A 14287-nucleotide genomic window follows, 5' to 3' on the forward strand; every position below is an offset into this window, starting at 1 on the left:
TTTATGAAATGGGGGTGGGGGGGCAAAAGATGTTTGAAATTAGCTATAGCCTAGGGCCTGAAAAATCACCTTATCCAAGACTACAAGTATTGCCTGAACCATAGAGCTATTGCTCCATGCCTGAACTACACTGTAATCAATGAGTGTCTGGGTATGGATTCAGCCTAATATCAAGCACCATTCTTCAATACATTATGTTGCATATTTCATAAACAGTTTAACTGTCTCATTCTGATCTTCATTCCACGAAAAAATATATATATTCCAGGCAAATTTTTTATTTTGGGGGCCACTTTTCACAGCTTACTTTACTGCCTAATCCGCATCATAATAATACTAATATATAGGTATATTTACCCAGGGAAGCCACTTCAGTTCTGAAAACTGTTCTCCCAGCGGGCCATGCTATTATTACTACCCCAGCTTTAGCTGGGCTTCCTAGGGGCCCATTGGATAAGCTTTAACATGGCAATTGATTGGAATTTTTACAGGCCCTTTTTACAATCTCAAGGGCTCTTATGAGCATCTTGGGGGCCAAATTGCCCCCAAGACATGTACATTTTCCCCTGATATATTTCAAGCATTTTCAGGTATCACATTTTTCTAGCACTTTTTCAGATTGCATAGATGAAAACAGGTTGATATTCACTTGGTATACAAGCAGTTGATTTACTTCACAGATAGTCTAGTACCATATGGGCTAAACACATTGGCCCATATTCTGAAGTCAGGTTAAACTTAGACCACTAGTCTAACTCTGTGCTAAAATTATGGCAAGCCAAAAGTGTCAATTTTTTGTATTAAGTTGTATGTTTCTTATGTTTACTGTGCTCTTTCCTGATTCATTGATGGTGAAGGCAATTCACGATGCTCTGTGACTGCCTCTACTTATATGGCACAGACTGGTGCCCATATTCTGAAGTCAGGTTTAATTTAAACTCCGGTTTAAAGTTGTGGTTTAACTATGGATAGCCAATAGTGGCATAATTCCCTGACAGTATAATTTCAATGTATCAGCTCATTTGACTCTCAGATCATTACCAACTGTCTAGTAAATACCAATATAATTATTGCCTTCACCATTAAATAATTAGGGAAGATTACAGTAAACATAAGGGACATGCAATGTAAACAAATTTTTGACATTTTTGGCTTTCCATAATTTCAGCACAGAGTTAGGCCAAGGTCTAAGTTAAACCCGACTTCAGAATACGGGCCTGGGAGTTTGGAATATAGTCTTCACCCTAGACATGGTATAATTGGTTAAAGCGTCAAATTGGAGTCTGGGTGTGCAGACTAGGTATCATACCTTACTGCAGGCACAGTCCCATACATACATACATCATACATGGAGAGCACACATTTTGGATGATGATTTTTTTTTTATCACAGAACAGTCGAGCCTAACTAGCAGTGCCAGATCTGATTGTAACCCTAATCAGTGGCGGATGAGACGACCACACCCCTGGCTCCCTAAATATAATCGTAAAAAGGAGTGTGGCGTCAAACTCCAAGACCCTTCCCTGATTATGAATGTCACACAAGCAGAACAGTGGCCGGTCTACATGTACGGGCAGGTGGGGGGGGGGGGTTAATACGAAGGATGCATTACTACACACCTCATCGTTGTTGGGTCAAACCAACTTATCAAACCTCCCCCCCCTTAGCAAAAAAGCTAGACTCACCACTGATTAGTTACAAATAGTTCATCCAGTTAAATATTGGATTTTTTTATAACACAATATGTATTATGGATCAGTACATCCATTATCAGCAAATGAAAAACCTGGGCAAAGACTAAGAATATGAAATAATAAAGGTATGTATGGTACATTAGTAATGTTGAACAAAAATAACTATTTTAATTTAAGAATAACCTTTATCTTGGTGCATTCTAAATGGCCACATAATAACAGACTTTAGGATGCATTTGGAATGTATAATTGTTTGATTGGGCAAGAAAATGTATTTATCTTTCATATCGGAAAGATTGGGCAAAAAAAGCATTCTGGTAATGCTTACAATTTGAGAGAAAGGGAGGAGTCAGTTAAAAATGGAAGACTTGAGAGTGGTCTTGGTTTGCAGCTTCAAACGATAACAAGCTACATCCATTATCAAAGCACAAATATACATGTAAAGAGTGTGCTAGAATATTATCACTTTAATTTGCAGTTGATATTGATTCAATCAGAACAAGATGACGATGACCACCACCAGCAACGACCCCAACAGCTCCAACAACCTCAGTATCACCAGCACGAAGATATGGACCAACAACAACATCAAGATTGGCAACAAACAACAATTATCAATGTTGTAGCACAAAAAATTTGATTCTCAATTCAAATCCCCCCAGACCACAGAAATGTGTTTGATTTGGCATCATGTTACTTAGAAGATGTACAAAATGCATACTTTGCATGTTCTGGTCTGAAAATCAGGGTTGCCGATTTCCAAGGAATTATTAGCAGGAAATACTTGGCAAAACTTGCCAATGCAAAAGAAGTACTTCAGATGTACAGGGAGGCACAGAAAAAAGGTAGAATATGCTTGATTGAGAAACGCAAGGGCAATACCTGAAAATATTCAAGAAGTATATCCCTGCATTTCTTTCCATTACAAACATTCATTATATAGAGAATGGCCTATCACATTGAAGATGTGAATAAATGGAGGTGCCACACGTATTTGTTATAAGCTACTGAAATCTTTACAACTGACTGGCTAAGAGCAAAACTGTCAGTGAAACTCACTACTGTTTCCTGAATTCTCCCCAAGACTTTGTCTTCACTGGTGGCATTTGTGACAGGACTCTTCTAGTTTTTTTCATAACCAAGTACATGTACCTATTCACGGCACCCTCAGTATTTCATACTTCCTGGCTGAAAAGAAAAATGGCATTTTGAGATGATTAAGCCAGTGAGAGTGCCATCGCAATAGAGCTATTAAAGGTGTATCCCTGACAGAATGTTCCAGGAGTAAATGAAGCATGACAGGGCACTGGACTTGCAGATTTAAAGGGATCATTCATTATGTTGTTTGGGATTGAAACACAATCTTGTTACTTTCACACAGCTTTAATATATGAATTTAAATACCTAATTAGAAATCATCACTACATATTTTTGACAAATGTCAAAATTCAACAGAGTTCTTTGGTTTTGTTTCTTTGTTTAGAACTATCATGGTCTACATGTAGTTGCCATTAGTGTGCAGAAAGCACAAGCATCCATTAGAAATGGCTACTTTCCATGCCCTGGGCAATCAAGCAGGTCCCTGTGAGACGATATATCTTGACGGCTGGGAGCACCACTATTGAAGCATAGCAGATCCATGGGCTAGAATTATCGAACCCATCTTAATGGCCAGGTCTGCTTGTAAGATTGGCATTAAAGTGCAATATTTCTCACCATTGGAAATGATATCTCAGTTTTACCTAGTGTTCTTGATGCTGCGAAAAGAAACCGAACTATCATCCGCCATGTACGATATAGGATGGAGTCGTCATACTTGTAGTTGCATAATGTGTGTAATATGGCCCTGTAAAAGAAGAGACAAGAAAACGGTAATTTAATACTTCATACTTCAATATTTCTCTTTAAAGAAAATGACGGTCTTGTTAATGGTGCAAACTAGAATTGTTGCAAGAGTGATCAAGGCAGGTGTAGAAGGGCTTTTATAGAATGAATTGAATTGGGGATGAGTAGGGGGAATCGAGAAGGCAGACTGGAAAGAGAAAGGGTAGAAGTGAACAGAATGAAAGGAGAGATGAGGAAAATGATGGATCATGAAAGAAAACAAAAATGAGAGTGGATGATTACTAAAACTGTAAACAAAATTTAATCAAATTAAATTCACTAATTCACATAAAGAAAACCAACAACATACTTCAAAGCAGTTTCATTAAAATACAGTATGTGATAAACATAACACAGAACACCAATCTCCAACAGAAATCCTTGAAAAAAACAAGAACTAACAGTATAACATTGGATGGAGGAATCAACAAATAGAAAACACTTAAAATGTAATAAAATATCAAATTAAAACACAGATGAGTCATGACCTACAAAATATACTTGTTCCAAATCAGGAAAAAATCACCATCACCATCTTATCTAAAATATATAAAACAAAATAGTATTCACTTGAGTCACTGGCTATTGCCTCTTTGGACATTTCATAATACTCCATAATTGTTTCACCGACATAAAATTCTCCATTTATCTACCGGTATATCAAAATAATAAAATATCACTAGTCTAGATCTATTTTCATTGTAAACAAAGACTCTTCTTGTGTGATTGCTCCAACATGTTAGTGAAATATATTTTAATATGTAATTTATATTTGCTTGTATATGTTGCATACATGTACTTGCATCACACGATATAACTTTACATGGCTATGTGTTTGTTGAATCATTCATACAACATACATGTTTCAATTTCTTTCTGATTGGATACTTACTGGTTCTCCTGCCTCGCATCTTAAACACACCCTCCTCTCCTTGTTCTGTAAAGAAAACATGAATACAATTTCAATACTGAATTAACAATTTCACGAGTATTTCTGTGATATAGTGTGAAGGTTAGAGTATGACACCAATACAGAGAAAATATGATGCAAAACTACACCATACAACTGGTGATATCCTTTTTCTGGTACGAAACCATTAAGATTGCAATATTATATCAATTTTTAAAGCAATCTTAGAGCAAAATATGCATAAATAATGCATGCACATACCTTTAACATTAATGAATCGTTATTATCAGATAACCAGAATGTAGTAATTATACGAGAAGCATCAGGCCGGGAATTTAAACTCCGAAAAAGAATTACTACCGTATGGCCCACATTCTGAACTCTTTTACTCTAAACTCTTGTCTAAAGTTATGGTTTAACTATAGAAAGTCAACTGTAACACAAATCTCTAACAGTATAGGCTTGATTTACCCTGTCAACCTGACCATTAAAATACATCTGAGAATGATGACTGAATGTGTTTTCTTCCTCCCCATTACTGCATGAAGAAATAACATGGTCATCGTAAGATACATGTACATCCAATGTTAATTTTTTTTTATATATTTTCATGCTCCTATAATTTTATCAGAGTTAGGCCATGGCCTATTAAAGGTCAAGTCCACCCCAGCAAAATGTTGATTTGAATAAATAGGGAAAATCAAACAAGTATAACACTGAAAATTACATCAAAATTGTATGTAAAATAGAAAGTTATGGCATTTTAAAGTTCCACTTATTTTTCACAAAACAGTGATATGCACAACTCAGTGACATGCAAATGAGTCAGTTGATGATGTCCATCACTATTTCTTTTGTTTTTTATTGTTTGAATTTATACAATATTCCATTTTTTATAGATTTGAACATAGGGAACCATATAGTATTAAACAATGTTAAGGGAGAAATCATTCACCGTTTCACATGATAATGAAATTTTTTAAAGAATATTTCATATAATAAAATACAAAAGAAATAGTGAGTGGATGACGTCATCAGTCTCCTCATTTGCATACCAACCAGGATGAGCATATGACTGTTAAGTGAAATTAAGCGAAACTTTAAAATGTCATACTAGTAACTTTCTTATGTTACATCCAATTTTGATGAAATTTTCAGAGTTATTCTTGTTGGAATTTTCTCTTTTTATTCAAATCAATTTTTTGTTGGGGTGGACTTGTCCTTTAAGTTTAACCTGGCAGTCCAGACCTCAGAATAGAGACCTATTTGTCCAATTGTTCTCAAAAGAATTTCATGTAAAACATTGGTTAAAGCCTTCATCCTTCCCCACGTTCACCCATCCCTAGAACTCACATCCATGCATGAAGAAGGTCCATTAATAGCAAACTCTGCCTGCATAGTAAGCCCTGTATCCATCGAATCCTCCTCAACATCGCCATTTTCATGCTTGTAATTTGCTATGTAACCATAGTAACCATTGCACAACACGGGTGTAGCGGGGTCGCCCCCTCCGTTCATATCTATATGCTGCCCTCTGTCCTGATGGTGGAAGTTGCCGTCTTGATGATTGTGTTGAAAGCCGTTGGTTTGTCCGTTCAATGCGATTGCAGCATGAGACTGTTCACTGGATTCTAGATCCATATGGGTTTCAGAAAGACCTATCTGTCCCTGAGGTAGAGGATGATGATGATGAAATCCATTAGAAATATTCCCTGGTATGCTCCATTCAGCAAAAGGTGTAGGTTCAAAGCACCGTCGTTTCTGAATGAAAATATAAGAAATTATTCAACAAAATTAATACTTATTTCATTATTTTCCATTTGATAATTCCTTTTGCTGCCCCAACTTTATAGCCTGCCAATAACTCTCCATCTAACAAGTTATACCTTGAGACCATATACCTCTGCTCTAAAGTTATATACACCGGTACTTCTGGGGCCCGTTGCATGGAAAGGTCTTGGGTAAAACCACTCTATGTAAAAACGTGATATCACTCAACTGTTTCACAAAGCCAATTTGTGGAATACAAAGAACGGTCCTCGGAAAGACACCTCCAGTCATGTCCTATCTATTCATGATTTTTTTTGCACACCTCCTGCGATCGTCGGCATTGAGAGAAAATGCGTTTACAACAAGACACCCTGACATATTACCATTTTAGTAATTTTTTTTTTTTTTGGGGGGGTCATTAGATTGCACGCTGATGCAGTTGATCGGATGGCACTAAGTTATTTTTTTGTAAGGGGGCTGGCATCATTTTTAAGTTTCAGGTCATATCTAAAGGAATTTAAAATATAGATTATTATAGCTAATAAATCCATCACAAATGAAATTAGAAAAACTTAATAATACATTCTTTGTACCTAAAAAAGAATGGGGTTGAATTGGAAAGTCCATACAAAAAGGCTCATTTTAAACTGTAAGGTATGTCATAAAAACCAATAATGTCTTGACTCCTTAACTTTGAAATGTTTCCATATTTTTCAATATATATTCTTGAAGCTTATGTTCAAAATTTTGGCATTATTTCTGTAAATAGTATTTTTTCCCATTGCCTAAGTATTGACTTCACATATTTTTCAATCATTATGTTTCATTATTTGTTATGCTACTTTACCCACTTGACATGTTTGTAAAAGTTTCATACATGTATTTTGCTTGTCCTTGATTACTTTTCATGCAAGGTATGTTTATAATTAAAATAAATCAATTCACATTTGCATTTTTTGCTTTACCTGACAAAAAAAAAATTAGATTTTTCACACGCAGCCTTTTATATTTTCCTTTTTAGTCTCATACAGTCAGACATGTTGATTTATTTACTCCATTCAAACCTTATTTTTACCTAAACAAAACCCATTTTATTTTGAAGAAAGTGAACCGTGTCATGTTGTCATGAGTGCTGTCACTTGCAACATCATTTTGCCAACTACATTAATGCCTCAGTTCATAACTTGACATATTGACTCTAGCAAAGTTAGAATAGTATACACGTACATGCACTTCAAGACCTAGGCAACTGATCGTATCATCATAAATACTTTTCGAAGGATAACAAGAGCGAACCAATAGTATGAAAATGATCAGTTTATTCTTTTTTTCAGATTATGACTGTAACTTTTGATTTAAAGCCAGTCTTTAGCTTTGGTAAATGATAAACATTATAAACTATAGTGATAGTCTATACCGTACTCAAGTTTCATTAATGGGTTCACCAAATTATTTCCAAACACCCCCCTAAACAAGTTTTTCTCTGTAACTGTGTGCAAAATAACCACCTACATGTAGGCTTAGGCTAAATAAGTTTTTCTAAGGCTTCATAACAAATTTTGGCCCTTAAACAAGTTGTCTCCAAAATATAACTCCTAATAACCCTAATGTTCCTAAACACTAAAATAGGTTTGGCTACATGTAGTCTTAAAAAAAAAACTTACCCTAGCCTAGGGCCTAACTAAGTACATGTAGTAAGGCCTAAATACATTTGCCCCCGCGATTGAAATTGATCAGTCTTTACCCTTATTTACAACTGGTGTTTTAGTCTTATACTAGTCTGTAGATCTACCCTAGGCGTATAGTATGAGTTTAAAAAAAATAGGTGTATTATTCAAGCATCGCGATTGGCCTTTACGCGTCACATGACATTCAATTTTTTGTGCACTGCAAGGCAGTGCAAAAGGTGCGCAATAAAAATTGACATTGCATGCTCAAGCAAACCAGTGTGGTAGAAGTCCCAGGAGAAGTTCAACAAAACTGTACTGTAACTTTTTAAGAATTTGTTTCTGTGTGTTGCTATTTTATGAAACAAATAATGCACTTGCTCTGTCGGGCGTAAAAGTAAATGCAGAGAAAGCTCGGTTTCTTCAGATGGTGCACACTGGTCCACCAGCGGCTCGTGCACAGTGCGGCACCTACCTATACAGAAACCTCACATGCTCTGCATTTCCACTTACGCACTCGACTGCATGCATTATTTGTATATTAACAAGTGCACTTGTGGTAAGTTGCGGGCTGCGTCTATAAATAAGTAACTGAAAAACATCCCGTTTAAACGTTTTTTTTTGTCACATGTGTACAGCTATATATTTGACTGCCCCCCCCCCCCCAGACTTCAGTCCATAAGAATTAAAGCAAACGCAAAACTTAAAGCACCATTTTTAATTTAAATCCAATTTCCAAACTCAAAGTTTCAAACAAAGTCAATCAACGAATTGATGCGAAATTGCATTGCCAACCCGGCCCTGTTGCAAACATTAACAAACAAGTTCTGTCCAGATTTCTTGCAATACGTCTTTACTGTCTACTACACATTATTGAACTTACAGCTTCAGTAATGATTATGGGAGTGTCTTTTCCACTTGAAGTGCAGCTGCCGTTTTCGTATCCCAGTCCCAAAGCAGCACCATTGTCAGCGGTCTCCTGAAAATCTCCCCGCCGCTTTCCCCGGGGAAGTTGGTGTGCGTGCAAGGCCATAACCCGAGACTCGAGAGACAAATCCTAGCGCCCCCTAGCCAGTTCAAGATTGCATGACTGGGCTGAGTCCCTGACAAAAAAGCGTCGAGAAAAACACTGGAAGTTAGCCTAAATCATTAAAAATTACAAATCATGGGAGTCACAAGTAATTAAGTTAGATGATAATTACTCTTAAGAAGCTCAAAAATTTGAATCTGAGACAAGCGGCGGGCACGTTAGTTTACCGATATGGTGTTGTCGATGTTGAAATTAGACGGAAAATATATGACGGTATATATTACCCGGTCTAATTAGGGATCCAGGATATATTAGCAAAATTATTTCACACTTTCTATTATTTCTTTTACCTGTTTACCCTCCACTCTGTTACTTTTCATGCACTTTTTTCAAATATGTTTAAATGAAATCATTTTATTGTATGATTTGAAGACTTGAAATAGCTAGACTGAATACTCGCTGAATTGAAATCAGAATTATTGAAATATGCAATCGTATTAATATACATTTCTATTGGTTATACATATTTCCAAATTTATTTCATCGACTTGTTCAGTGAACAAGACATGATTATTGCCAAAAATTATGGTGAATATTCGCCACTTCTTCTGATTTTTTAAATAATACTATATGTGTATTTTTACGCAAATAGTATGACGCAGTCTAGAGGATATGCATGTATTTTGATGATTTATATTTATTTTACCTGCGAGCAAAAGAAAAAAAAGTCTTTAGTGAAGCTGGTAGCTGATAGATATAAATATACCGGTGCATGACCATACATAGATTTTTTTTATGCTGGGGGCGAAAAGCTTATGTTTATTTACTGTGTGTGGGGGGGGGGGGGGGGGGGTTGGCGCGTGTGAGGGTGTGTGTGTGTGAACTCGGTAAGGGATTGCTTAACATGATAATCATACCTCAATTAATACCCAATCATTGTCCATGATGTACATTATTCCCCCATATTCTCATGATGTTCATTATTCCCTCATATAACTCTCTGTTTGTCAGAATTTCTTTGAAGATCAATAGCTCATTTCGACCTAGAGGGAAATTGTAAAATCAAATTATAAAGTGATATCTAAAGGAAAACTTTACTTTGTATATAATAACGTTCGTATGCATATACTGAAAACACCAATGAGAAAAATAAAATTAAGATTTATGTATGTAAAATATTCAATATGGTTTTCTCTGAACCCTACCACAAAGCAGCCTATAAAAAACTGTTAAGGGCACAAACTGTCTCGAATGCACAGGTAAAACAATTTAGATATCACGAAATCCAAATATGTGGCAGCTATACATGTGACGTCATCAATCTAGAATGAAAAAAATATGCAATTCTAAAGTGGATTTTTCGCAAAGCATATATATGCTTTGCGAAATATATACACTACTAGACAATTCTCCAAAGATATTCTCCAAAGATATTTTTTATTTATTACATTTAAACATGAGAAGCATAAATAAACACTTCGAAGAATTCCAACTGCTATTAGACAATAATTCATCTAGAAATTCATTTTCCATTATTGGACTTACAGAAACTTGGTTAACTGATGAATCCAATATTCCATTTGCACTAGATCAATATGATTTCGTTTTTAATAACAGGAAAGATAGACATGGCGGTGGTGTTGCATTATATGTTTCCCACAATTATGAATACAAACTTCACAACGAAATCACTAATATGAATGAATATGTAGAATCACTTTTTATCGAAATCAAAGTCACAAATTCCAAAAATATAATCATAGGTGTTATATATAGACCACCAAATTCTAATCATAATGATTTTTTACTTTACCTTTCTAACTTGGTTAGTAATCCATTGTTGGTGAACAAACATGTTTTTATATTAGGGGATTTCAATATCGATATATTGAAGCATGACAGTAACAATACTGCCCATGAATTTCTTGAAACATTTTTAACATCTTCATATTTGCCATTAATATCAAAACCCACTCGCATTGCAGATCGCTCTGCAACACTTATTGATAACATATTTTGTAACGTCATGCCGACTCCTGATTCTGAAATAATATTATCTGATCTGACTGATCACTTTCCTATTATGTCACATTTTACCCTTAAGCACTCATGTATTAATCCTTCCAAGCCATCAAGGCGGAGACCTACTCCAGAGAATCTCGCAAGACTGGGTGTTTCGTTAGAGTCTGTTGACTGGTCACCTATTTATAACAATAATGATGTAAACATATGCTTCAATAACTTTCTTAATATTTTTATTAGTGAATTAGATAAGCATATTCCAAAAGTAAAAGATAGACAAACTAACTACAAAAAATCACCAAGACTTCCTTGGATATCTAAAGCACTTTTGCGTTCAATCAACAGAAAAAATAATTTATATTATAATTCCAAACTTAAAGGCACTCTTCAGACAAAAACTAAATACACCACATATATGAATACTTTAACCAAAACAATACGTTTGGCAAAGAAAAGATATTTTACTGATCAAATAATTCTGTATAAACACGACATTCAAAATACATGGAAAGTTCTTAAACAAGCCATGAATTTATCCAATAACAAGTCCGATATAACTGAAATAAGGTCTAACGGTGATATTATTGGAGATCCTATAATATAGCTAATATTTTTAATGACTATTTTTCATCTATAGGAACTAACCTAGCTAGAGACATCCCCCCCTTCAACAAAACACTTTTATGATTACCTAGGTACACCTAATTCTAGTTCAATATTTTTCACTCCCGTAGTCAAAAAAGATATTACTGATATTGTATCTAATTTGAATAATAAAAAAAGTCCTGGTTATGATGATGTCAATAACTTTATTTTAAAAGGTATAATATCTGAAATTGTCGATCCTTTGACATATATTTTTAACATTTCTCTAACCTCCGGTCAAGTCCCTGATCGCATGAAAATTGCAAAGGTCATTCCATTATACAAAAAGGGTGACAAGTTAAGTGTCAGTAATTATCGCCCAATTTCTTTATTATCATCCTTGTCAAAAATTTTAGAAAAAGTGGTTTATAGCAAAACAATTGATTTTTTAAAATCTCACAATATTTTTTCTAACTTTCAGTTTGGATTTAGAGAAAAACACAACACAGAACATGCATTATTGAATTTCGTTGATAAAGTGGCTCACGCTTTTGATAATCGCTCACATCTAGTCGGCATTTTTCTGGACTTCTCCAAGGCCTTCGACACCATTAACCATGATATCTTATTACATAAACTTTCTCATTATGGTGTGCGCGGGAAGGCCTTGGAGTGGTTCAGAAGCTACTTGTCCGACAGACGTCAATTTGTATCTTTGAATGGTCATGCATCCAACATGCAGTACATTAATTGCGGAGTCCCGCAAGGCAGTATGTTAGGCCCTTTATTATTTATTATTTATATCAATGACTTTTGTAAATCATCTGATATCCTTTCGTTCATTCTTTTTGCAGACGATTCTAATATATTTTATTCCCATAAAAATCCATATACCTTAGTAAATACTGTTAATAATGAACTTTTAAAAGTCACACAATGGATAAGATCCAACAAATTGTCTATTAATTTACTTAAAACTAAATATATGCTATTTAGCAATTCCATTGATACACTTCCCATGGACATTGTTTTAGATGACACTAATTTAGAAAGTGTCACATTCATTAAATTTCTCGGTGTTACCGTTGATAATTAGCTTTCCTGAAAATACCACATAGATTGTATATGTAAGATTATTTCGCGAAATATTGGCATTATCAATAAACTGAAATATCATTTTTCGTCGTCATCACTTTTAATGCTATATTCTTCCCTGATCTTGCCTTACTTGAATTATGGGATACTTGCCTGGAGCAGCACCCATCAAACCATTTTAGATAGACTATTATTACTGCAAAAGAAGTCCCTTCGTGTTATTCATAATTCAGCTTTTCGTTCACACACTGACCCACTATTTTTTTATTGCAAATTGCTGAAGATAAGCGACCTATATTTATTTCATTTAGGACAATTTATGTTTAACTTTGACAAAAACACACTTCCACGTGTATTTGATTCTATGTTTCCTCTTAATCGGTCTTTTTATAATTACCCTACTCGGCAATCTGACGAATTTCATTTACCCCGTTTTAGAACTTTATTAGCAAAGAGTACATTTATGTTCGATGGCCCTAGATTTTGGAACTCCCTCGACAATAACATAAAAAACAGCCCTTCCATATATTCTTTTAAAAGAAAACTTAAAAACGTTTTACTTAAATCCTATACCGAGGTCTTCATTTCTAATTCCCGCTCGTTATCATCTCCTCTCAGACTTAAAGTTATTTTTGTTAGTCTATCATTTTGTTTTATCCTCTCTTTTCGGTCGAAATTTGTCCTGGTTCTATTTTACGTTTATTTCTCCTTTTGTCGTCCTGTTTTTTTTTTTTTTTTTAATTCTATTATTTTTCGTCTTGTCTTGTTCTGTGAGTTATCCTGTTCTTTTTAGTCTATTCAGTAAATCTCCGTAGGCAAATAGCAACCATTGCGTCTCTCTCTCTCCCTCTCTCCTCTATTTTCTTCCTTTAGGGGGATTCACATTATACAAGCTATGCTTTTTAGTGAATCCCCCATTTCCACAGATACTTTTCTTCTATCCTAACTATATATTATTTGTCTATAAAATATTTTGTATTATATTTTTAGATGTTAGTTATCATGATTATTATCAATGTATTGTAAATATTTGTTATAATCTATGAAAATGATTTGTATCAATATTTGTTATTTTTGTTGGAAATAAAACTGAATCTGAATCTATGCTTTTCACATTTCCCGCTTTCATGACAAAATAGATTTCAAATTTGGAATAAGCCCATGGACAATTTTTGCTAGACCTCTCGACCTTTGTTTGCTCAATTAAACATATTACTGCCATAAGTATAAAAATTAACATTTACCCCTGATAGAAAACAGACAAGCAGTTTTAAATCATGCTTACTGCTGTCAACTGATCGCCAAAAATATTTGTACTCCGGACCTATCTACCCTGAAGTTGAAACGAAACAGTGGGCTGAAAGGAATATGCAGTCAAACGCCACTGACAATTCATCCCGTTAGGAATTTCTGAGTGACGATAAAAAACACTCAAGGTCCAGGTCTGAGCTTTTTGTCATTGAATTTTAACTTGCTTGAAGACTAAATGAGTATTTAATAAACCAGAAATGAGTTTGTTTTGAATGTTGTTTGGTACTTATATATGCAATGATCAAAGTGCAGTGATTTCGAAATAGTTTACCTGCTATATTGATCTTATTTACTCTTCTAAAGATTACTAAATTCAAAT

General features: G+C 34.7%; 1 protein-coding gene across 4 annotated transcripts; it reads right to left on the bottom strand.

Moving 5' to 3' along the window:
* Positions 1-512: 512 nt before the first annotated feature.
* Positions 513-9180, bottom strand: LOC121425006. Of its 4 annotated transcripts, XM_041620928.1 has the most exons (5): positions 9128-9180; positions 8809-9028; positions 5842-6249; positions 4471-4515; positions 513-3540 (listed from the first exon to the last, which is right to left on the bottom strand). In XM_041620928.1, exons 2-5 carry the CDS (start codon positions 8956-8958, stop codon positions 3505-3507), a joined length of 639 nt encoding a protein of 212 aa, XP_041476862.1. In that variant the 5' UTR covers positions 8959-9028; positions 9128-9180; the 3' UTR covers positions 513-3504. The 4 variants fall into 4 exon arrangements, with proteins under 4 accessions (XP_041476862.1, XP_041476864.1, XP_041476861.1 ...); XM_041620930.1 differs by having other exon boundaries at positions 5842-6156; positions 8809-9176; XM_041620927.1 differs by having other exon boundaries at positions 8809-9176.
* Between the last annotated feature and the right edge of the window lie 5107 nt (positions 9181-14287).

This window comes from Lytechinus variegatus, chromosome 12 (genome assembly GCF_018143015.1).
Source record: "Lytechinus variegatus isolate NC3 chromosome 12, Lvar_3.0, whole genome shotgun sequence".
NCBI classification, from domain to species: domain Eukaryota; kingdom Metazoa; phylum Echinodermata; class Echinoidea; order Temnopleuroida; family Toxopneustidae; genus Lytechinus; species Lytechinus variegatus.